The sequence below is a fragment of the Asterias amurensis genome, chromosome 6 (genome assembly GCF_032118995.1).
Source record: "Asterias amurensis chromosome 6, ASM3211899v1".
NCBI lineage: Eukaryota > Metazoa > Echinodermata > Asteroidea > Forcipulatida > Asteriidae > Asterias > Asterias amurensis.
In genome coordinates this window covers 8,968,392-8,995,199 of record NC_092653.1, presented here as the reverse complement: position 1 = coordinate 8,995,199, position 26,808 = coordinate 8,968,392, and the positions used below count along the sequence as shown (strand labels likewise).

General features: G+C 37.5%; 2 protein-coding genes across 3 annotated transcripts in view; both read right to left on the bottom strand.

Moving 5' to 3' along the window:
- The window catches only part of LOC139938185 (fibrinogen-like protein 1), a 30,860-nt gene extending 16,150 nt beyond the window's left edge, over positions 1 to 14,710 (bottom strand). The window contains exon 1 of the mRNA XM_071933577.1: positions 14,548 to 14,710. Coding sequence (XP_071789678.1) covers positions 14,548 to 14,641 — 94 coding nt within the window. The 5' untranslated portion in view covers positions 14,642 to 14,710. The remainder of the gene's footprint in view (positions 1 to 14,547) is intronic.
- Positions 14,711 to 20,726: 6,016 nt separating this feature from the next.
- The window catches only part of LOC139939165 (calcium-transporting ATPase sarcoplasmic/endoplasmic reticulum type-like), an 80,518-nt gene continuing 74,436 nt past the window's right edge, over positions 20,727 to 26,808 (bottom strand). For both annotated transcript variants that reach the window (XM_071934934.1, XM_071934933.1), the window contains one exon: positions 20,727 to 24,642. Coding sequence is in view for 1 of the 2 variants with exons in the window: in XM_071934933.1 (XP_071791034.1) it covers positions 24,608 to 24,642 (35 nt within the window). In the remaining variant the exon portion in view is untranslated. The remainder of the gene's footprint in view (positions 24,643 to 26,808) is intronic.

The following is a 26,808-nucleotide window of genomic DNA, read 5'->3' as shown; positions in this document are numbered from 1 at the left end:
AGCACCCTTACGTCACTGAAGGGTTCCGGGAAGAGCATTATAAAACTTTCATCCGGAAATTAAAATTACAGGGTTTACGCTTCGATGACTGCGTTGAGACCACAAAACAAAAGAAGTGTAAAGCTCTAATAATGATGATCAAAGGAACATTGCAAAAATGGTAAGAGAAAAAGCTCGCCTATGATCACAGATTAAATTACATAAAACTGATGTCATGCAAAACGTGTAATCGGTTTTTCACTATTTTCTCAAACTTCTACAGGTTTGCCAGTTTATGTACATGACGTGTACATGGCGGATTACATAAAGTGCTTACACTGCCAGCAACTCTTTTGTTAGCAAAAAAGTTCTGTGTTGTTCCTTTAAACGAACCCTTCCCATGAAGCGGGTAGAAAGGGCGTTCGTAGCTACTAGTTCTTTCACGGTCGTTTAAAACAGGCATGGAATTGCCCTGTGATAGCGAGGGCCTTTATCACACGGCATTTCGACCATGCAAGGTTTTTAACGACCGTGAAAGAACTATAGTAGCTACCCTATTATTCCATTCATAATACCTTTTTGGTTAAAAGTCGTAATAAAGTAAGAAACTCTGTAAAACTTATCTGCTTGATTTCGATACCTCAAAATCGAGTTCTGAGGTCTCGAAATCAAATTCGTGGAAATGTACTTCCGTCTCGAAAACTACGTCACTTCAGACGAAGCCGTTTCTATATCAATATCCCCCCCCCCCAATTACTCGTTACCAAGTGAGGTTTTATGCTAATAATTAGTTTGAGTAATTACCAATAGTGTTCACTGCCTTCAGTTGAAAGTTTGCAAAAAAGACTGAATTTGGTCAAAACATCATGGGCCCAATTCAATGGCACTGCTTGCCGTAAGCAGGGAATTCTGTGCTTACTTCAAGCATATATCACGGGGTTTGGGATGGCTTCTGTGTGCTTGCGTAGGGCCTACTCCACGTTACAAGGCATTATATGCTTCGCCTGCACGTATAAGCGGAGATTGGTGATTGTAAGCGCAGAATTCAGCGGTAAGCAGAGACATAAAATTGGGCCCTATACAGGGTGTCTCAAAAAAAAGGTAATCCTAATTTAAAGGGTTTTTATGGCCAGACTATTATGTTTACCAGCAGAAAGTATGGCATCATCTTAAAGCTGAAACCTTGTGCTTTTCAATGATACATTTGGTTACATTCAAGGGTCATGCATCAGCGAGCACCATTGTCTTGAAAATGTGGTGCAAAAATGCAGTTGGTTCACTTTTAAACCCTCGTCATTCTGGCCTTCAGACAATGTGTAAACCTCAGGTTGTCACAATGGTTCAGCTAACTGCAGAACAGAGAATATTTGTGGTCAAGAAATGGTATGAAACCATAACTTTTTGCAGGCTACACAGGATGCATTTAGAGAAGCATTCCCAGATCGAGAACCACCAGCAAAGAAACTCTGGGCCAATGTGAGAAAATATGAAGCACATCAGGAACCAGCCTCAATCGCATAAAGGAAGTTCAGGAAGGCCAAGGACAGCGAGATCTCAGGAAAACATCGCTATCCTACGACAGCAACTGATTGACCACCCACGGGAGACAAGTGCAAGACGGAATGGTGTTGGACTGAGCCACACCACTTTTAATCGGATCACTCATCTGGACCTTCACTTCCATCTGTTCCACATCTTCACATCCGTCATGAACTTCTGCTTCATGATCTTGCAAGAAGACATACTTTCTGTGAGTGGCTTCTTGAGCGGTGTAAGAGAGATCCCAGCAAACTTCTGGTTTCATACCTTTTCTTGACCACTCTGCTGTTATTAGCTGAACCATTTGTGACAACCCGAGGTTTACACTCTGTCTGAAGGCCAAAATGACATGGGTTCAAAAGTGAACCAACTGCATTTATGCGCCACAACTTCAAGACAATGGTGCTCGCTGATGCATGACCCTTGAATGTAACCAAAAGTATCATTGGAAAGCACAAGGTTTCAGCTTCAAGATGATGCCATACTTTCTGCTGGTAAACATAATAGTCTGGCCATAAAAACCCTTTAAAGTAGGATTACCTTTTTTTTGAGACACCCTGTAGTGTTAAAGCCATTCGACACTTTCGGTAAACCTCATTATCCAAGGCCCACACTTCGTGTATCACAACTTATATATAAAACTAGACATCTAGTGTTTGTGAACAAACACACAGCTGTTCCGTTTTTAATTTTCAATGTTCAAGGGGGTCTTTAATTGAAAATAAACTGATGATCGGTTGCATGGTTCTTGAGATATGGTCCCACTTCCGTTTGACCCGGAAGTAGAGGTCGACATGGGGTCATGGTAACCTAAAGCGAATCTCGAATGCCCAAGGAGTCTCTTACTGAAACAAGTTTGAAAATCGGCCGTTTACTTCTTGAGATATGGTCCCACTTCGGGTTGACCCGGAAATAGAGGTCAACTTGAGGTCACGGTTTTTCAAAATTAATCCCCAATCCCCAAGGAGTCTATATCTACAAGCAGTCTGTTAAACGGCCGTGTAATTCTTGAGATATGGTGCTACAAAGAGTTCCCAATTAAATATGCAAATATGGGTCACGTGGTTAATTAATTACGAATTAAAAAAAAAATTGGTCGGTGGTTTGATGTTTGATCTAGTACAAGTTGATTTCACAGAACTCTTAACCACCAAACTCTGCGCTTATGATCACCATTTTTCGCTTACTGTGTTTTTAAACATCATATCATGTCATGCATGCACACAGGTTATGTTGGGCTTACAATTGAGAAAAAGAAAAGGCAACACTATTGATATAGAGATAAGAATCAAACTTAAATATTACAAAAAGAAATATATTTTTAGTTTTGGGGGATAAAAAAAAATTTGATATCGGACGGAGATTCGAACTCACAATTCTTTGATGTGAAGTCGCGACTGATGACCACTAGGCTAGAAGGGCACGATGCAAAAATGGTGGGTTTTTACATGTGTGCATCAACAAAGGGGATTATGATTCGGCGAAATAATTCTCGTTTCATGATTTTGCGACCATTGTCACTAAATATGAACTGTTAAGTATTAATATAACTATTAAGTATGGTTGAAATGTAGTATTAGATGCCTTTAGGGTTTTTTGACGACGACGTCGATGTCGTTAAAAACCCCTATCTAATTACGCACGTTCGTTTTAACGAAAACCCATGCACAGAGTAATTGGTCCAGAACGCGGTTAGAAAAACAAGGACAAATTTAACGCACGTTCTAACGAAAATCCCAAACCTCCGTACGTTGTGCGTGTACAGAGTAATGTGTCCAGAACGCGGGTAGGAAACAAAATAGTATAGACTCCTCTCAAGAAGTCAACAACTCATAGAGGTACATTCTGTGTTGTATTACCAAAGAGAATATTTCACAATAACATGAAAGTGACTGCATCAAGTTTACAAATTAAAAATTCAAATGAAGACCACGTGGTTAATTAATGAAGAATTGTTACACTTTTTTTATGAGAGTAAAGCTTAGGTTCTAAGCTTCAATTTGATATATGATTTAACTATTTTATCCTAATACTTTAGGAGTAGTGGCCTAAACAAAAACGCCGTACAAACGCTATGGGGTTTTAGGCGGAAACAAAGAATAATAATAATAACTAGAGATTGTGAACAATCACAAAGCTGTTCCAGAATGTTTTGTTAATAAAAGTATTCTATGCTTTAATAAAACCCACACATAACAGCTTTATGACATGTGATTACCTTGTCTTTTATCTAATACTGAATCGAAATGATCTTTAAAACCCAGAACTAAAGGTCAACATGGCATCATGGTCATTATTTGGAATAAGTTTAACCAAAGTAAAAAAATCGGTTGTGTAGTTCTTGAGATATGATCCAACTTCCGGGAAGTAAAGGTCAATACTGGGTCACGATAACTCAAGCTCGATTTTGAATGCCTAAGGAGTCTAAAACTGAAAAAGATTTAAAATCGGTTGTGTAGTTCTTAAGATATGGTCCCACTTCCGGTTGACCCGGAAGTAAAGGTCAACATGGGGTCACGGCTAGCCAATGCGAATGTCCAATGTCAAAGGAGTTAATTACCAAAACAAAATTGAAAATCGGTTGTGTAGTTCTTAAGATATGGTCCCACTTCCGGTTGACCCGGAAGAAAAGGTCAACATGGAGGTCATGGTTTTCAAAGTTAATATTTAATGCCTAAGGAGTCTATAACTGAAAAAGTTTAAAAATCGGTTGTGTAGTTCTTGAGAAATGATCCCACTTCCGGTTGACCCGGAAATAAAGGTCAACACAAGGTCACAGTTTTCAAAGTTAATATTTAATGTCTAAGTAGTCTAAAACTGAAAGAAGTTTGAAAATCGGTTGTGTAGTTCTTGAGATATGGTCCCACTTCCGGTTGACTCGGAAGAAGAGGTCAAAATGGGGTCACGAATTTTCCCCAACAAAAGTTAATGCCTAAGGAGTCTATAACTGAAGAAAATAATTAAATCGGTTGTGTAACTCTTGAGATATAGTCCCACTTCCGGTTGACCCGGAATAAGAGGTCAAATCGGGATTACGGTTACCCAATGCAAATCTATCATGACTAAGGAGTCTATTACTGAAAACAACTTTGAATTCGGCCGTTCACTTCTTGAGATATAGTGCTGCAAAGAAAAACTCATTAAAGCTTCTAATTACCATAAATAATTACCTGATGACGTCACAGTTTTAAAATTGTGTTTTTCGTACTAACAAATTTCATAAGGTACACGATGGTGTGTAACTTACCCCAATTCAATGCCTTTTACAAAATACCTATTAGAACGCACATTCGTTTTGAACAAAAACCCTTAACCATCGTAGGATTCCAATGTATGCCTATTAGTTGTGTACAAATCCAATGGAGTATGTCCAGAACACGGTTAGGAAAACAAAAATACAATGATGCCAACATCAGGACAGCGTGGTAGACTCCCCTCAAGTAAGTCCTCAATGCAAACAGGTCCACACTGTATTGCAATCACCCATAGAGACAGTGTACAGCCACATGAAAGCGACTGCACGCAGTTTAGTGACTACATCCAGAAGTACTACGTTGTACCCATGACGGCAAGATTTTAATTTATTCGTTAATGATAGACGTCCCTTGATTGGTTTTAATGAACGGAAACCATTATTTTTAGAATCAGTGTATTTTTTGACACAAAATATCAAATTCAGGAAACAAACAGATAAATAATTTTGAAGTTATTAAGTTTTTGACCATTTAAATGTTGACATTTGAAGAGCCATTGTGTTTGTGCACAGACACAAAACGTGCAATACATGACGTCATGGTGACGTCGTTCGGATTTTGAGGCCATGGAATAGTTATACAGTACCCACAAAGTACAAAATTGAAAAATAAATTGCGATCGGACGTATAGTTTGTGAGATATGGCAATCTAAAGATTGGCTAATTAAATATTCATGTCGTTATAACTTAGTTAATTAATTATTTAATTTATGCAAAATACATTTAACTACAACTTCAAGACCTAAGCTTTAATATAATATATGGTCTGACTCTTTTATACTAAGCCAAGTATGATTTTTGGCTATAACAAAATGCCCTGGTTAAACCTATGGGGTTTTGACGGATACAAATAATAATAATAATAACTAGCATTAAGTGTTTGTGAACAAACACGAAGCTGTTCCGTGATGTTTTGCTTGGATTATGTGCTTCATTGCCCAAGGAATCTATAACTGAAAAAAAAGTTTAAAAAAAGTTGTGTAGCTTTTGATATAAGGTCACACTTCCCGGTTGACCCGCAAATAAAGGTCAAAATGGGCCCACAGCTACCAAAGACTAATCTGCAATGCCAAAGAGTCTATAACTGAAAAAGTTAAAACAATCGGTTGTGAAAATCTTGATATATAGTCCCTATAGTTAATATTTATTGCCTTAGGGTCTATAACTGAAGTTTGAACATTGGCTTTGAACTTCTTGATATATGGGCCCACTTCCGGTCGACCCGGAAGTAAAGGTCAACATGGGGTCAAATGTGTTTTAAACTACTCTTGAATGCCCAAGGAGTCTATAACTGAAAAAGTTTGAAAATCGGTTGTATATTTCTTGAGATATGGTCCCACTTCCGGTTGACCCGGGTGTAGAGGTCAACTTGAGGTCACGGTTTGTCAAAAGTAATATTTTATGCCTAAGGAGTTTATAACTGAAAACAGTTTTAAAATCTGTTGTATAGTTCTTGAGATATGGTCCCACTTCCGGTCGACCCGGAAGTAGGGGTCAACTTGAGGTCACGGTTTTTCAAAATTAATCTCCAATCTCCACAGAGTCTTTAGCCACAAACAGTCTTAAAATCGGCTGTATACTTCTTGAGATAGAGTGCTGCAAAGATTTTCTAATTTAATATGCTAATGAGGGTCATGTGGTTAATTAGTTACTAGTTGACATTTTTCAAAAACAATTAAAAGATGCCAACATCACGACATCATCTTCTTAGACTCTCTCCGAGAGTCCTCAACCCATAGGTCCGCAGTGTGTTGCAAGAGCCATAGAAAGTTTACACATTACAATGTACAGTGACTGCACCCAGTTTATGTAGTACTACGTTGTACCCATGACGCCAAGACTCTAATTGATTAATTAATTAATAAACGAACATTGATTGCTGTTATGGACTGAAACAAATCTTATTAGAATCAGTGTATTTTTCTACACATAATATGGTATTTAGGAAACTAACAGATAAATTATTTTGAAGTTATTGTGTTTTTGACCAGTTCAAAGTATACATTTGAAGAGCCATTGTGTTTGTGCACAGACACAAAACGTGCAATACATGACGTCATGGTGACGTCGTCCAGAATTTTATGTCCGAAATCACATTCACAGGACCTGACTAGTGTATAGCTGAAAAAAGTTTCAGGATCGGCGGTCTACTTTTTGAGATATGGTGTTAACTAGGTTTGCTAATTAAATATTCAAAAGCTTAACTAAGGTTTATTAATTAAAAATTTTAGCATTTTTTTACGATAAGAATTAAGCTTATGTTCTAAGCTTCAATTTGGTATAATAAACTCACTCTTTCGTATCATGGTTTAGGAGATTAGGCTGCCACAAAAACGTGTACAAACGCTATGGGATTTAGGGAGAAACAAAGAATAATAATAATAACTAGAGATAGTGATTGTAAACAATCACACAGCTGTTCCTGAATTTTGTTTAATAATAGTTTTCTTTGCTACAATAAAACACACATATTACAACACTTTGACATGTGATTACCTGGTCTTGTATCTGATACTAAATCAAAAGAAGCTTTAACACACAAAAAAAGGTCAACATGGCGCCATGGTCATTATGTTGAATAAATTTAACCCAAGTTCAAAAATCGATTGTGTAGTTCTTGAGATACGATCCCACTTCCGGTTAACCCGGAAGTAAAGGTCAATACTGGGTCACGGAAAGCCATGCTTAATTTCCATGGCACAAAGAGTTCATAACTGAGAAAAAATTGAAAATCTGTTGTGTAGTTCTTGAAATAAGGTTCCACTTCCGGTTGACCCGGAAATAAAGGTCAACATAGGGTCACACCTACCCGATGCAATTGTCCAATGCCAAAGGAGTCCATAACTGAAAAAAGTTTGAAAATCGGTTGTGTAGTTCTTGAGAAATGGTCCCACTTCCGGTTGACCCGGAAGAAAAGGTCAAAATGGGGTCACGGATTTTCCCCAACAAAATTTAATGCCTAAGGAGTATATAACAAAAGAAAATAATTAAATCGGTTATGTAACTCCTAAGATATGGTCCCACTTCCGGTTGACCCGGAAGTAGAGGTCAAATCGGGGTCACGGTTACCCGAGGCAATTCTCCTATGCCTAAGGAGTCTAATACCGAAAAAAACTTCGAAATCGGCCGTACACTTCTTGAGATATAGTGCTGCAAAGAAAAACTCATTAAAGCTTCTAATTAGCATAAATTAACATGTGATGACGTCTTAGTCTTAAAATTGTGTTTTTCATACTAATAAATTTCATAAGGTACACGATGGTATGCAAGTTACCCCAATCCAATGCCGTTTACAAAACGCCAATTGTGTATTGCACTAAACATAGGGAAGATGTATCAATGCAATGATCAATGCATATCACGTTGTACCCATGATGCCAAGATTTTTAATTAATCATTAATTATTGAAGTACTTCGACTGATTTTAACAAACTGAAACATCTCTTATTAGAATCAATGAATTTTTCAACACAGAATATGAAATTTTGAAAACGAACAGATAAATTATTTTGAAGTTATTGTCAATTATTGTGTTTTTGAAGTGTAAAACGTTTCCACTTTTAGCTCCATATGTTTTGTACACAGAAAATAAAACGTGCAAACGTATGACGTCATGATGACGTGACTGAAAGCGGTAGGCTGGAAGTCTTATCTACACTTCAAGACAAGTCCATAACCGAAAAAATAAATTGGATTGGATGTTTAATTCTTGAGATATGATGGGAACAATATTGCCTAATTAAATATTCACACGGCTGTAACTTGAATAATTAATTAAGAATTTTAGTCTAATTAAATCTAAAAATTAAGTTAAGCCATAAACTTTCATACGATATATGATTTGTCACTTTCTGATAATTATAATTTGACATTTGACAATTTTAAAAGTCAAGTGTTAAGTCAATACGATTTTGAGGAAAGAAAGAATAATAATAATAACTAGAGATAGTGATTGTAAACAATCACACAGCTGTTCCCGGATGTTTTGTTGACAAAAGTTCCCTATGCTACAAAAAAACACACACATTACAACTCTATGAAATGTGATTACCTGGTCTTGTATCTGATACTAAATCAAAAGGAGCTTAAACACAAAAAATAAAGGTCAACATGGCGCCATGGTCATTGTGCTGAATAAATTTAACACAAGTTCAAAAATTGATTGTGTAGTTCTTGAGATAGGATCCCACTTCCGGTTAACCCGGAAGTAAAGGTCAATACTTGGTCACGGAAAGCCATGCTTGATTTTCAATGCCCAAAGAGTCCATAACTGAAAAAAGTTTGAAAATCTGCTGTGTAGTTCTTGAAATAAGGTCCCACTTCCGGTTGACCCGGAAATAAAGGTCAACATGGGGTCATACCAACCCGATGCGATTGTCCAATGCCAAAGGAGCCCATAACTGAAAAAGTCTGAAAATCGGTTGTGTTGTTTTTGAGATAAGGTCCAACTTCCGGTTGACCCGGAAATAAAGGTCAGAATGGGGGTCTTAGTTTTCAAAGTTAATATTTAATGCCTAAGTAGTCTATAACTGAATGAAGTTTGAAAATCAGTGGTGTAGTTCCTGAGAAAGGGTCCAACTTCCGGTTGACCCGGAAGAAGAGGTCAAAATGGGGTCACGGATTTTCCCCAACAAAATTTAATGCCTAGGGAGTCTATAACTGAAGAAAAAAAATTAAAAATGTTGTGTAACTCTTGAGATATGGTCCCACTTCCGGTTGACCCGGAAGTAGAGGTCAAGTCGGGGTCACGGTTACCCGAGGCAAATCTCCTATGCCTAAGGAGTCTATCACTGAAAAAAACTTTGAAATCGGCTGTACACTTCTTGAGATATAGTGCTGCAAAAAAAAAATCATTAAAGCTTCTAATTAGCATAAATTAACATGTGATGACGTCACAGTCTTTAAATTGTGTTTTTCGTACTAATAAATTTCACAAGGTACAAGATGGTATATAACTTGCCCCAATCCAATGACTTTTACAAAAACCCAATTATGTATTGCACTAACCTTGGTGAAGATGTATGAATGCAATGATCAATGCATATCACGTCGTACCCATGATGCCAAGATTTTTAATTAATAATTAATTATTGACGTACTTTGACTGATTTTAATAAACTGAAACATCTCTTATTAGAATCAGTAAATTTTTCTACACAGAATATGAAATTTTGAAAACGAGCAGATAAATTATTTTGAAGTTATTGTCAATTGTTGTGTTTTTGACGTGTAAAACGTTTCCACTTTTAGCTCCATATGTTTTGTACACAGAAAATAAAACGTGCAAACGTATGACGTCATGATGACGTGACTGAAAGCGTTAGGCTGGAAGTCTTATCTACACTTCAAGACAAGTCCATAACCGAAAAAATAAATTGGATTGGATGTTTAATTCTTGAGATATGACGGGAACAAAATTGCCTAATTAAATATTCACACGGCTGTAACTTAAATAATTAATTAAGAATTTTAGTCTAATTAAATCTAAAAACTAAGTTAGGCCATAAACTTTCATACGATATATGACTTGTCACTTTCTGATAATTATAATTTGACATTTGACAATTTGAAAAGTCAAGTGTTAAGTCAATACGATTTTGAGGAAAGAAAGAATAATAATAATAATAATAATAATAATAATAAAAAAAAATAAAAATCTCGACGATTACAATAGCTGTTCCGACTAAAGTTCGGAACAGCTAATAATAATAATAATAATAATAATAAAAAAATAAAAATCTCGACGATTACAATAGCTGTTCCGACTAAAGTTCGGAACAGCTAATAATAATAATAACAAATAAAAATCTTGACGATTTCAATAGCTGTTCCGACCACTACGTCGGAACAGCTAATACTAATAATAATAATAATAAAAATAATAAAAATCTCGACGAAAACAATAGCTGTTCCGACTGGATCGGAACAGCTAATAAAAATAATAAAAATCTCGACGAAAACAATAGCTGTTCCGACTGGATCGGAACAGCTAATAACAAACCTGTGAAAATTTAGGCTCAATCGGTTATCGGAGTCGGGAGAAAATAATGGGAAAACCCACCCTTGTTTCCGCACGTTTCGCCGTGTCATGACATGTGTTTAAAATAAATCCGTAATTTTCGATATCGAGAATTGATATTGTTGTAATGTTTTCTCATTTCATGGAATAATATTTCAAGAGAAGTCTTTCACCTTCGGTAAACCCTGTAAGTTATTTGTAAATTGTGAACTTATAAAAACAAATTCTGTTCCAAAAGTGTCCAATGGCTTTAACACGGTTGAATGCGGTTTGTTTAACAACGATGGAAATGTCTATAAATTACTTTGCGATGAGCCTGCCAAGCGAGGTTCTGTCGATTTGTTTGTTTGCTGTTGTTATTTTTGCCGCAAGGTCATATCCGTTTTAAACCTTCACCTAAGACGTCATACCATTATTGTTCCATCGCTCAATTATTTCGAACAAATGACACGGTGGCTGCCTTTTACACAATATCACATCATTCCTTCGAAATTATGGAGCGCTGGAACAATATAACATGACGTCAAAGGTATAGAGGGTAACAACAGATAAGTTGACGACTAATGAAGCTGAAACTCTACAGGTAAATTACATTACTTACATCTTCATTTACAATGAGTAGGGATTCATGTCATAGCCAAAAACTTGGTTTTCAAAAGGTATCAAAACCCTTAAAGGCAGTGGACACTATTGGTAATTGTCAAAGACTAGCCTTCACAGTTGCATCACGTCAACATATGCATAAAATAACAAACCTGTGAACATTTGAGCTCAATCGGTCTTCGAACTTGCGAGATAATAATGAAAGCAAAAAACACCCTTGTGTAGCACCATGATCACGCGAAGTTGTGTGCGTTAAGATGGTTGATTTCGAGACCTCAAGTTCTAAATCTGAGGTCTCGAAATCAAATTCAGGGAAAATTACTTCTTTCTCGAAAACTACGTCACTTCAGAGGGAGCCGTTTCTCACAATGTTTTATACCATCAACCTCTCCCCATTACTCGTCACCAAGAAAGGTTTCATGCTAAAAATTATTTTGAGTAATTACCAATAGTGTCCACTGCCTTTAAAAAACTGTCAGCCTTTAAACCAACAAACATTTGAACTCAATATTATCCACGCCATGCCAAGCTCAAATGATGACCAGATGAAACTGGGTCTGCTGTTGGACAGGCAATTCGACTTCACAATTTTATATTAATGTTTTGTTTTACCCTAAAACCGATGTGTGTAAGCAATGTATACCCAGTACTTTCCCTATAGTCCTGTTCACAAAAATCACAGGCATTTTACTCAGTGAGATTCGAACGTACGACCTTCGATTCTTTACTCTTTTGCATTGAGGCATAGGCCTAATGTGATTGTTTCAATGTTTTATAGTATACTTTTTTTATCTACACGCAGAAATATTTTTGGTTTTGTCAAGTATTTCGTGGACATTTACGTCAGATTATCTTGTATTTGGCGAGTGGGTATCAAGTTTCTATGTTTTTTTTAACGTGGACAATAAATCAAAAAAAATCTTAGGAAAATCTAAGGAAAACACTAATAATTAGCATTAAAGGCATAGACACTATTGCTAAATACTCAAAATAGTTGTTAGCATAAAAACAGACGAATTGAGCAATGGAGAAACGGCTCCCAACGCAGTTTTTGAGAAAGAGGTAATTTCTCACCCAAATGCTATATAAAACTCTAAAAGTCTTTTAGGTATCTGAAAGCACACAAATTTGTGCAACAAGGGTGTTTTTTCTTTCAGTATTCTCTTGCAACTTCGACGACCTATTGAGTTGAATATTTCACAGGTTCGTTATTTTATGCACACGTTGAATTACACCAAGTGAGAATACTAGTCTTTGACAATCACCGAATGTCTCCATGCCTTTGAAAGAAATGAAAATATATTCTACAGTTTTAAATTAAGAGAAGCGCGGCCACTAGAAACACCCTTGCTCCCGTAATGATTTGTGTCTTCTCAAGTTTGGTCAATATTGCTTTCTTAAACAAATGACCATATTCTAATCTATAAGCAAATATGAAAATATGAACCACAGGTTTTTCCAACCGGACAAAATAGTGCTTAAAGACAATGGACACTATTGGTAATTTTAACAGACTAGTCTTCACAGTTGGTGTATCTCAACATCTGCATAAAATAACAAACCTGTGAAAAATTTGAGCTCAATCGGTCGTCGAAGTTGCGAGATATTAATGAAAGCAAAAAACACCCTTGTGTAGCACCATGATCACGCGAAGTTGTGTGCTTTCAGATGCTTGATTTCAAGACCTCAAATTCTAAATCTGAGGTCTCGAAATCAAATTCGTGGAAAATTACTTCTTTCTCGAAAACTTCGTCACATCAGAGGGAGCTGTTTCTCACAATGTTTTTACTATCAACCTCTTCCCATTACTCGTAATCAAGAAAGGTTTCATAATAATAATTATTTTTAGTAATTCCCAATAGTGTCCACTGCCTTTAACAATATTGTTTGCTAACCGGAAATGAGCAGAATTCTAATCACAAATGTGACATGGTATGTATACAATTTTTGTTATTCCTATACTTCTTGTGCTTTAACAGCTCTATGACATTGGGCTTGTTCAGAACTTTTTAAATCTTGTTCACATGTTTGAAATCTTGTTAAAATATTGTTAGTCACTCTTTGTTTCTTGAGTCTTTTTTGGTTATGCAAAGTTTGCTGGCGAGATGAAGTGACGATACCACATCTATTACGTTTTTCGAATAAATTACACTAACGTGTTCTATACCTTTTGTAGATTGGTTGCTTAGGCAGTAAACGAATGTATGAATTCGGCAGTGGTTGTATCAATGAATTGCCGAAAAGTGCTATTCTTCGATGATGTGGTTGCAGCAAACGACAACAGTTGATACCGATATTGCTTAATAAATCAGTCACAGTCTCAGTCAAAACCACATGCATAATCAACTAATAGCCTGCGTCGTTAAAGGCACTAGACACCATTGGTAAATACTCAAAATAATTGGAAGCATAATACTTACTCGGTAACGAGTAATGGGGAGAGGTTGATAGTGTAAAACATTGTGAGAAACGGCTCCCTCTGAAGAACCGTAGTTTTTGAGAAAGAGTTAATTTCTCACTCAAAAGGACTTCAGGCATGAAGCCTTTTATTAGGCGTCTGGAAGCACACGGTTGTGCAACAGGTGTGTTTTTTCTTTCATTATCTCGCAACTTCGATGACCAATCGAGCCGAAATGTTTATAGTTTTATTTTTTTTATGCATCATGTTGAGATACACCAAGTGAGAATACTGGTCCTTGACAATTACCAAAGGTGCTCGTTGCCTTTAAAGGCAGTGGACACTAATGGTAATTACTCAAAATAATTATTAGCATAAAACCTTTCTTTGGTGACGAGTAATGGGGAGAGGTTGATGGTATAAAACATTATGAGAAACGGCTTCCTCTGAAGTGCCATAGTTTTCGAGAAAGAAGTAATTTCCCACGAATTTGATTTCGAGACCTTATAAATTTAGAACTTGAGGTCTCGAAATCAACCATCTAAACGCACACAACTTCGTGTGACAAGGGTTATTTTTCTTTCATCATTATCTCGCAACTTCGATGACCGATTGAACTCAAATTTTCACAGGTTTGTTTTATTTATGCATATGAAGAGATACACCAACTGTGAAGACTAGTCTTTGACAATTACCAATAGTGTCCAGTGTCTTAAAGAGGACGAGAATGATAATCTCAACTCTACTTGACTTACCGCACAAGGTGACCAAGACGAGGGTGAAAACCTTCCCGGTCTTCCGCTCCGTTCTCTCCCCGTCCATGATCAACTCACGTTTCGATCCGATCATGAGATTTAATTATTAATCAGAAGTGACGAACGCTCCTGGCTGGTGAAAAAGGGGGCAGACGATGCTGACAGTTCCGCACCCTCGTGTCCTTATGACACTTTGAAAATCGAAATTTGCTTATCACTTCGGGAGATGGAGGCGGGGTAAATAAACGAATGTTAAATATGTACACGTTGTAATGTTGGATACTGTATATAGATGATTGTGACGTCACTTTCTAACCGTGGTGTGAAAATGATATCTAATTGGATTGTTTCTACGCATTGATAAACGAGTTACTGTCACCTCTTACTGTAAAATGACTGCATTTCTAGTATTTTTATGTAGAAACAATTCTTGTTGTGTGTGTAAGCCTACCTAGCTATCTTTGATGCCATCCTTTGAGACAAATTAATATGGGTGGATGTTTCCCATCATCCTACAATCTGGACTGTTTTGAGGGGAATATTAATTCCTGCCTCCATCAGCTCTCCTGAATTATTTTCATGTTTAATCACTTTCTTCTTGAAGCCCCTTATACCAAGAGTGGCTTTAGCCCTTGTTTGGGGCGAACTTGCATAACAAAAATACACCAAAAAAATCTACCAATATGAGCATTTCCTTGAAAGCTGAAAGCTGAAAGATTAGCACATGTTAGTTTTAACTATTATTGGGTTTTTATATATAAAATATCATAAACCACAAGGGAAAATCACTATGGTAAATTGTTTTTAAGTCAGTGCATATACGAGCCAATGATGCATTAAAGGGTATATTCTTGGGCAATTGGGGATTGTTCAATGACATTTGCGCACATCAGGGTCATGTATATGTTTTTTGTCAACGAATGTTTTTTTCATACAAAAATTATATAGAAAGATACAATGCAATTAACGTGTGGAAGTTTTAGCTGAGTACAAGTGTCGAACTTGCTGAGAAATCAGCAAAAACTGTCGAATGCATCCACGTTTAGCGAAGTGACAGCGGGTACCAGCCGCATAAGTGGCCGCAGCACTCGCGAACGAAAACCAATCTGTAGAAATCTTAGAGACAATTCCTTCATGAATCATTTCTCTGAATTAAATGTTTTGGGGTGAAACAATTTGCAATCCGAATCACTTCGAATGGAATCATTTCTCAACATAGTTTGATCAACAGCTGCAGTGCTTTTCGCCAAAAAAGTCTGTATCGTCATTAATGATTGCAGCAATTACCTGACTGGTTATGTGGAAAATACTACTGTATTATTCCATTAAAGGTAATTTTTTCCTTGTGTTTCGCTGAACAACTTCAAGAGTTGAACTTTAACCTTTGACCTGCTGCTTAAACAAAGAACGTTTGTAGCATGTCCATGGCCGAGCGGTCTATAAACAAAGCACCGGTGGTAAGTTCCGTTGGTTAAGACATTGAGGTGTGGTTCGGACTGGCCACGAAACTTGCGTACTTAAACAAGATGGTGTCCTGTAATTGCTTCTCTTCACCCAGATCTATAAATAGGTACATAATATAAGGGTTGAGTTTCAAATAGCTTTTGGAGTGCCACAACAGTGATCTGAGAAGGATTACATGAATGTTATAAGCCTATATGACAAGGGCACTGTTAAAGCGCATTTGTACGTTGTTTTATCCTGAAGACAATCAGAGCATACTAATCGAAACGTTGATTAGGTTAGGAATTAGGATATAAAAGCCAAGGCTTCATCCCATCCTAAGTTTTGCCCTTTGGATTTGTTAATAATAGTGGCTACTATTTGCGACTGTGACTGTTAATTATTATTAAACACCATTATCTGTATTTTATCATGTGAGGGCAATACCGAAATAAATGTTTCATTGAATTGAACCTGACCCACTGCAGCGCATTGTGATATGATAGCTCTTCGTATTTTGTGTCTAACCAACCCCATTATAGGCGCGAAACGGGCCGTGACGTGCCTGCCATTCATTCACATAACGACAGTTACAAAGTGCCCTGTAATGATGTATGACTTCCTCGCCCACTCCAACGAGGTGATTAGTGTAAAATTTCTAAATTGATAATTCGTGAAAAAAAGTGCACAAGCCTCGGTAATAATATGGTAATGTTTGCTTTGTGCGAACTGCTTAGTTGACAATAATGGATGTAAAAATAGCATGCCCTATTATGCTCTTAGATGTTTTAAATGTAGATTTTAGTTAACTGAAGGCCACAGTCTCCAAGAGCTAATACGGTTGCCAGCACAACGGGGATGGGATCATTGCTAATTATACTAATTTTTAAATGCATATTTTGTGTAAAATGAGACAAACTCCATGCTCCCATTTTAAAGGAACATACAGATTATTTGTTTATTTTTTGGCAACAGAACAGTTGCTTGCAGCGTATAAGCACTTCATGTAATCCACTATATACATACAGTACATATCGAATCAACTGACAAACCTGTAGCGTTTGAGATCGAATCGATAAGTCATTTGGGTCACGAGAAAATACTGAAAATCCGATACACATTTTGCATGACATCGATAATATTAAAAGAATTATGTAAACGATCACTGAGCGATAAACTCCAAACGGGAAATAAGTTTGATTTACGTTTCATCACAATATGAAATTATTTCAGACAGAGCTTCAAGGGGATGTTTTCTTCTATCAACATCGACCAAATGACTGTGTACGTTTTATGTAAATCTGTGATCCTAGACGAGTTTTTTTTCTTGCCAATTTTGTAATGTTCTTTGTTATATTCCTTTAAACATATATTGGTACATGTTGTTTATTGTACATGCAAACACACAATTGACATAATGGCCGGAAGGGTGAAGCAAGTGTTTTGCTCAACGGTACAAGACTGGAACCCACCCTGCGCAAACACCGGAACTTGAGTCCCTTGCTTTAGACAGCTCGACCACAACTCTACTGTAGGGCTAGTTCATTTTCTGTCTAAAATAATATACAACTCTAGCTAGGACGATGCAGGACCGAATTCTTGAACATTTTAGAACACTAAACATAGTATGTTTTTCCTTCCTAAAACCAGTAATGTTCCCTCACAAAGAAAACCCGTCTCACAACTATAGTGAAGTACAAAATGTTCCTAGATATGGTGCATTCAAAAACCGTCATTTGCCGAGAACACCAATTATCTAAGATACCAGGAAATCCTCTGTGATGATGGATGAAATTGACATTTTTTTAAAATGACACTTCGTTTTGTTCAGGATCAGCAACAAGTTTTTCCTCTAAAAACGGGGTCGGGCTGATGATGATTAGATCAACTCGCTTTCTGCTTGAAAGGTTGTAAAATGGGTTAAATAAATCGTAGCTTTGGAAAATTAAGCTGGCCTAATATTGAGAAGTATTTTTCAAATGTTGAAATATTAGCATATCGACCAGTATTGAAGACTTCATCAGAATTATTCTAGGCTGTTTGCCAACAGAAAATTACTAAAATCACGCTAACAGATAAGAAATAGGTCAGATATTTTATGGGTAGGCCTACTTCACTTGACAGATCCGCGTGTCTATTTTGGAGGCCCTCAAAAGACATATTTGAGGGTTATTATACTTCAAGGAATTATCTACAATAATAAGCTCGGGGTGTTAAATTTGACACAATGGCTCGTCTCAAACCAGTGTCTCAAACCAGTAAAGGGCGCCACCCAGCGTTTGCCGTTGAGTTTATACACGAGCAAGTTATACGTGGTTTATTTTAGTAAACGTACAGTTTGTAGCAACTGCATCGTGCCATACACCGCCGGGCCCTTTTTGAAACGCGGCGTTCGCTTGGACCAAGCTTGGTTTCAGGCCGCGTTATCAGGACAGCACAAGTTTTCTGCACGACTAACGCAACCCAAGCCACAGTTCAAAAAGGGTCGCAATTAATTGCTTTCAAGCTTTCGGTAAAGACTTGTTTTTAGCCACTCGAATACCAGACTATGAAGAGATAATCCCGCAATGTGTAGTGTTGTGTCCAACCCTGCGGAGACTGAGAGCAGTGTGGTTTTGGGAACAAGTTCTGCTGGCTTTTGTCATCTCACACTGAATAGCCTCACATTAAATGATACTTTTATGAAATGTGTTCCTAATATAAACGCCCAAAAAACTTCTACCATCCATGAATCAGCAGACTGAGTTGCCAACAGTTGCATCTTGTAATCAGAGAGATTTTGTCAAACAATCGGGGGGGGGGAAACATGGAATTAGATCAACATAATAGGAAACAAGTTTAAATAATCAGAGAAATTATTCAAATATGTTCATCAGAACATGGAAAGATTGGTTGATTTGTAGGGGACTTTCTGCACAATGTCATTAAGAGCCTGTGTCAGATACAATTCTGTCCGCCATGCAATACTGTCCGCTCCGGACACTTTTGCATATGCAATCGTGTCCGGAGCTATGCAAAACCGTCCCGGCGGCATGTTGCACATGACTGTACATTATGTGCGCGCATTAGCGAGCGTGCATGAACTGAACCTACGTAACAGCATTATTCACTTTGCAGCGAATACCTATAACGGCCGAGCATTTCCAATGTCATTCATGACATGCTCTTAGCTTGTAAACAAAATGGCGAACGTGTTCCGTCGACCAGGGGCGTTTAACTTACTGCAAGGCCGGTTTTGCACGGGGCGGACATAACTGCATGTGCAAATGTATCCAGGCGGACACTTATTGCATAAAGCAGCAGCGTCCGGGCGGACACGATTGCATATGCAAAACCGTCCGGCGGACATACTTGCATATGCAATACTGTCCTCCTGATAGTATTGCATAGATGTCATAATTGCATGCGACACCGGCAGCTCCTGTTTTTTTTTTTTAAACCAGAGCTGCCGGTGTCGCATCTAGTCTCGTTTTCTAGTGTTTCTTTCTTTAGTGGGCCATTGTATAGTCCTGCCTTATCTGCCAACAATACACTAGGAATTCACACACAGACACACATAGGCAAGATTCCGTAGAAATTTAAACCCTTTATTTAATTGTTATCAACTCACAACATCAACTGAACCATCTTAATAAACTCAAGTCAAAACACGCCGTTGCAACAAGCCACTCTAACAGTTGGTTTTCAAAGATGGTAACGACCAAAACAAAATACAAAACACCGTGACTTTATTCATTGCGCTAAAAGCAGAAACAAACGGCCTTAGCGTGTATTGTCTTTCGGCTGGGCCGTTATGGAATAATGCCCATTAAATTCGCAATATTGGCTCATGAGTAATTGGCTCGTCCTCTCGTCTGAAGCCCTGAGCGAGTACGCAAAGCACGCGCATTGCTGTCAAAACAACCGCGGGGCCAAGCTAGCCTGAGCCGAAGCCGTGGATTCGATAATGGCCATTTAGAGTAAGTTGGAGTGAAGCACTACAGTCGGCCATTGGTTGATTTTGCCTGGTTACCTATGCAATACATCCTGGGTACCAGGCAAAATCAACCAACGGTCGACTATAGTGCCTCACTCGAACTTGCTTTTAGCTGTCGACCAGATAGGCTTACTGGAATACTACATGAAACAGAGGTTGCATTCCAGCGATACTAACCGACGGCTGTTGCAGTTGCGGCACATTGCGGGACTATGCCAGGGGCCGATTTCACAAAGCAACAAAATTCATCGCATGTTCAGTATTACTATAATATAGAGAGATGTAGTGTGACATCACACTTTACTTAGCAACTGCGATCGATTGCAGTAGAGATCAATTATCTTAGCTCTTTGTAAAATCATAGCGGACGAAAATAGAGGTGAAATCGGCTCCAGAACAGTTTATGACCCCAGGGGTGGATTTCACAAAGAGTTAGGACTAGCCTTATCTCTAGTTAGGACCAGTACTCGTCCTAACTTAGGACTATCCATGCAATTTGTATATCTCCTAGGACTAGTCCTAACTCTTTGTGAAATCGACCCCAGCACACCGCCAGGCAAAAACAAAAAACACACGTGTCAGATGATATTTGACTGGTAAACAATATTGTTTACCAACGTACTTTAACAGCAGGGCCCAATTTCATAACACCAGTAAGCTGAAAACTGTTGCTTAGCGCGGAAAAATACTGCATAGCAGAAAAAAGGTTACCAATCAGAATTACATGTAGGCCTAATTGCAATTGCTGCCACTGGTGTCCTTTTGGTTTTGGTTTTTTTTTTGCTTAGCAAACAATCTTCAAAAGCCATTGAAGTTGGTCCAATGTTGATTAAGCAAATAATTTTAAATGGCAAACTTCACCTGTTATGGCGCACATAGCCACACTTTCCTAACAAATCTAAGATTCTCCAAGCAAAGGAATCGTATGCTCTACAACTTAATAAACAACTTTGGGGTTTTTTTTTTGCACAAAAAAAGATTCAACCTTGACCCCGAGGACACGCGGTTGGGGCGTTTATCACGTGCACGTGCAATGAGTACAACGCCCAGAGTTCACGATGGGCATTCGCGAAAATACTGATGGCCAGCAGGAATTAACGGCTCAGACTGATGCTGTGGCTATGGCCAGATCAATACGCCATCCCTAATAGTATAGCATTGCAGAACAAACTGCAATAGCCACAGCCATACGGCGGCCACATTCTCATTCTCCCATGTGCTCGGGTTAACACCAGCCATTTTAAATCCTCATTTTCAAGTGTTCTTCGCGGCAAAATGGCGGACTAACCCGAAGACTGTGCCAGGGTTTGTAAATAACCAATGAAATATTGTGATATCTAATATTCAATATTATACTGTACAAAATCTACTAAACATCCCTGATTATCTTAACTAGGAAATTCTAAGAAAAAACCTAAGCCACAAAAAGCATTCTTCAAACATTTTTGTATAAATAATTTGTCACTAATCACTCATTGCGCATACCTAAAAAATGTAAAATAAATGTCTGTTACTCATCAGCAGATCAGAAAACGGCATTGAAAAACCGTTGCTATGGAATTAAAGAAAATTACCAACAAAGACCAGGTATTATAATTTTTGAGCACTTTATCAATGCTTGTGCAAATTTATGTCTGCATTTAGCTATTCATTGAACTGTTTTAACTGTATCTGTTTTCTTGGAGGGGAGCTATAGAATATTTTGTTTTACGATTGGGCGTAATTTTTTGTTTTGCTTCGGGAAAATAAATATTTGTACTTTCCTTTTGGTCTGAATCAACGCAATGAACTAGGTCGTGATATTATGTACAACATTATTATTATATTATGTATAAATCCACTTTACAAACAAATCAATAAAATGATACTGAAAATTATATCAAACATCTTACATAAATAAGTGAAACAAAACATTATGATAACTTAATAACTTAAAGATTTATTATTACGGTGAACATGGGTTTAAACCAGGTTACTGTTACTTTAAACCTGGTTATTGTTATAAACTAACAGATTAGTGGAGATCACTGAATATAATTTGACAATCAAGTAACAATTAGTCACAACTTGGACATCGTTGTGATTGGTGAATCCGGTTGAGGGAAAATTTTGCCAATCTTTTGAAATTTGTATCTTTTGAAATTTGTATTACTTGTAAAACAAAATGTAGACAAATAAAATGAAAGTAATAAACCACATGGGAAATTGAATGGGTAAAAAATAACTTTGTTAACGTTGATTCTTGTGTTGAGTTGCTTATAAATTTACATTGTGTTTGCCTTTAACTTTAAGTCTTGGAGGTCAAATTTCAATATTTGGAAATCATAAATTAATCATTTTTTTGTCTTCACCTCACTCGATTAATAGTTCCCATCCGTGTTATGTTCGATGTTTAAAGGGTTTATTTGGGTTAGATTGGATCACAGCAACTACGATCTTTAAACTGACCCTTTAGATTGAACCAGATTAGACTGTTTTTAAAATAGAGCTTTAAAAAAAAAGAGGAACAAATTTATCCTAAAAGTAAGCAAAAAGAAAATGAACAACATTTAATATTATAAATAACGAAATGATACTCAAACAAAACAAACTCTACGGTTGTTTAGACCGCACTCATTTATGTAAATGCAGTTTTTACATTAAATGAACCTAATCATTTTGATGTTTTAACTGTAAATTTCTGTAAATTCAAAGTAATTTTGCCCGACGCAATCAAATCGAATGTTTTTAAACAAACCATGAACAATAATGATAATCATAGTAATCATCTGAAATCCGGAGGTGTTACTTTAACACCAAGGTATTTGTGCTGGAAATTTTGTTTTTGAATAGATCTATAGTTTATCACCTTCCGCCAATCTACTAAAGTTTAGGAGTAATGTTTTAAGGTTTATGTACATGATATATACATAACCAGTAATATTACAAATGTGCACTGTATATCAAATATATTTTAAAGGATGTGCTCATTATAGTTTTACTATTTAAGGATGTGATATAATGTAAGACATTACACCTGCCAACTATCGTCACAATATTCATCAAATTTATTACTTTCGGATTATCAGAATATCATCCGTAAAAATAAGTTCATATGATGACAAAAATAGTCTGTTATTAATGTTTTTGGTATGCTCGTTTGAAAGGAACCCAATTAATGGGCCACATTTCGCTTGAACTTGAGAGAATTGAAAGAAGTTGCATGACGGTTATCTGCAGTGAATATTCGTAAAACTTCGTTGCGAGAAAAAAAGTCAATATCAATTGAAGAAAAGAAAAAACATGATTGTAGAACCATATTGAACTTTGTATCAACCGTGTTGAAAAGTATGTGTTCGTTTCGTACACACATTGTAAATGAAAAATAAATGGAATTTGCGGTAAACATATTTTGTGCGTGTAAGATAATTATTTGTGAACCTGCAGGAGACATTAAGGTGTTATCACATAAATCACAGGCAGAAATCTGTTACCGTAAGAAAACAGAAGAAAATCTTATGACGCCACTAATGTATGTGGTGAAACGTCACTGAAAATTTCGCTCTATTTTTCAGCCATATTGAAATTGTTAAAATGAACACCTTTACTGAAGAGGAACATCTTCTCAACTGTTTCTTAGAATTATTAAATTGAGCATATTCATAATAAATTAAATGTTAGAACTCTCGAATTGAGAATAAAGCAAGAACATTTTTGTGCGGGTAAAATGGTTGCTGTGTATCTCGGCGATTTTTGGGCTTACTTTGATTTTCAAAATGACCGAAATTCTGGTATCCTGACTAAACTGCCACACCTATCTCCAGGTACCAGCCTAGACAGGTCAATATTGGTTCGTTTTCAAGTTCACAAATTGACCTTAATAAAGTCTGGTAACCTGACCTAACTGTCACACCTGTCTTCAGGTACCAGCCTAGACAGGTCAACGTTGCCCCGTTTTCAAGTTCATTTAGTCTTGTCATAAAATCAAAGATGGTCGCGCAGTGACAGTATATGAACACGAAGATTCTTTCAAAAAAAGCCTAACGTAAAACCTTAAAAATCACAGACACTCGAGAAAAAAAAAACTTATTACAGAAAAAAATTACGTCCGGAAAAGACAACAAGAGGTATTTGCATTGAATCTTAAATATCAGAAGAGTTGATGCGGCTTCATAAACGTAAACAATATTAATATGTGTGCCCTAAAAAATGAACAATTCATAGCACCTACCCAAAGTTTAAAAAAGAAATCAGTAAATTTCAAATCAATGTTAGTTGAAAATTTGTTTGTGTACATATTTTGTAAAATGTACCGGTTTCACATACACACTCGTCTCATACAGTATACAAAAATGTCAATAAAAAGAGAAACAAACTAATCCTAGTTTTTTTTGTTTTCACCCAAAACACACTTTTTAAAAATTATATCCTCATGATTAAACTGAGGAGAAAGAAGTCATCCTCTTAAATTAAAGGCACCATCCTTTTCCGTCATCGACAGCTCCATGTGACACCCTCGTTGGGTACAAGACGCTAGTGAGGTTCCCCTATAGCCTCCGGTATGAGGGTTCTAAACTGAGGTGTGGAGGTGCACGCTTTACGAAGGCGACGAGGATCCATGGTGGCTCTTGGAGCCGTGACGCGTTGATGTCCCACAGAGACTCAGTTGGTCTTACTCTTACTGCGGGGTTCCGGGGCTGTTTGTATAAAGTCAGGAATACATGCATTACCCATACACAAACACAATCCATATGACCTGCATATTACCCTCCCGGGGTACGGGAGTAAAATGTGCCTTGATTGTTGCACGTTTTACTGAGTATGTTTTAGTGAGCATAAGCCATTTTGAGGTATGGTGGACATGACACTATGAGGTTTGGGTAAATTTCTCTGTATACATCCAGACTAAACAGTGCACTTATGTTGGGTGCATTCGTTTAGCTTCCCTGGGTCGACCCCGGTCTGCCCCCGGTGTGTTTAAATAGCTTTGACGTCATTCCAGGGGCTCACCCAGGTCAGCCCCACGTGCCCTGCTTGTGGAGTGGGTCACTTGGGGGTGACCCGCGGTGTATGCCGTTAACATGAGAGGGCGAGTGTGATCGTTCGATTAGCTCTTGTCAGGGGCTCACCCGAGTGAGCACCGCGGGGTCGACCCAGGGAAGCTAATCGAGCGCACCCATAGTGTCCACCATATCTCAAAAAGGCTAATGAGCTTGAGGCTAACACGACTTACTAAAACATGGTTGACATAATCCAACGAGGCTAAGAAGATGATTTGAAGCCACAAGCGCACACACGATCTTTGATGGGTTATTTATGCAAGCGCATGGGGGTATTAGCAACCTCAGTCTGAGGCAGACAGCCTCATAGATGCCTCTATGATGATCGGTGTATTGTATTTTCCAATATGACAGGTCCGCAATCAGAATGTGGTACTAAACCTTTGAGCACCCGATTAGACTAAAGAACGTGAGGCTACTAAGTTAACGACTTAGAGAATATGCTTGTGCGTGAGGTTGTTATGAGCATCTGGAGGCTTGATTGTAAGACTACTAGTGGTCTGAGAATATAGTAGAATGTAGCCTCTTGCTCAAGCAGTTACTGACTGACAACTCTGAGGATGTGTTAGTTACTTTTCAAGCCCTCTATTGATTGTGTGGTGCAAGATTTGATGGGGTTAGCCTCAACGTCTTCGATTAAAATCAAGCCCTCTTGATGATCAAACTATTCTACTGTGAATGAAATGTGATGTTGATTACTGAACTTTTTTTTATATTTCAGCGACTGCGCAAGAGGCTACTCCAAAGTAGACTCCACCTCAAGCCTTGTATGACTGGCAATAGACCTTTACCAAGAAATGAGTAACTTGCCCAATGTGCATGCGCACTACCACTACCTTCAGGTTGGCAAAATTGGGAAACAGCGCAACCTTTTTTTTGTATGGGGCTGATGGAAGGGCGTAAGTTTGTGCGCTAGCCAATAGATATATTCTAGCATCAGCCTAGTCTATGGCATTTGACAATCAATGGTTTCTGTTCGCATGAATGAATGTAATTATTAGCATGGGAATATTAACATAAAATGTTCTGCTCTTGAATGCACTTCTTACATGATGATGGTTTGTAAATTGGCTCCTTTTGAAATTGGAAAATTTGAAAACACACAGGGGTGGACGGAGGAAACAATGCAGGCAAACACATGATGTCAAACATAACTTTGAATTGATTAATTAAACCTGGATAGTATAGTTTTACATGCCCAGTGCATTCTGCATGCATAATGGTTAGCCGAATGAATGATATTATAACTGTATTTTAAAAGTTTTCTGAGGTTGTTTTTACACATCACTCACTTGGTACAATGAATTGATAAGCTCCAAAATGAAAGCTTACAGCAGATTCATTAGTTAATGGCAGTACTATAACACTCCCCAAAATAATCGTTTTGTCTGTAAGTCCACAACATCAAATTCTGAAGCCCTCCAAATCACTGTGGCTTAATCTGATTGCCTCAATCAAAATAAGCCAGAAAGAAAGTGCACAAAGAAAACCCAGTGACCATTCAATTTGATGAAAAGTGAGGTTGTCTCACTCTAGACACTCCAGGGTCAGAATTTACCCAGATACATTATGAAAATTCTAGAGTAATGTTCGTGAATGAATTTATGTGTTTTTCCCCAAACCAAGTGGTGTACTATTCCTTTCAACATGAACTCTCAGAGTAGTTAAAAACCCAAATCATACACCATTATCATGCAGCCATTTGATTGTCCCTCATCCAACTAACCGTGACCAGAGTGAGACTGGAGGGGCACAGTAGTCTGGTGCCCTTTTAGTGATATTGAGAATGGGTATCTACTATTG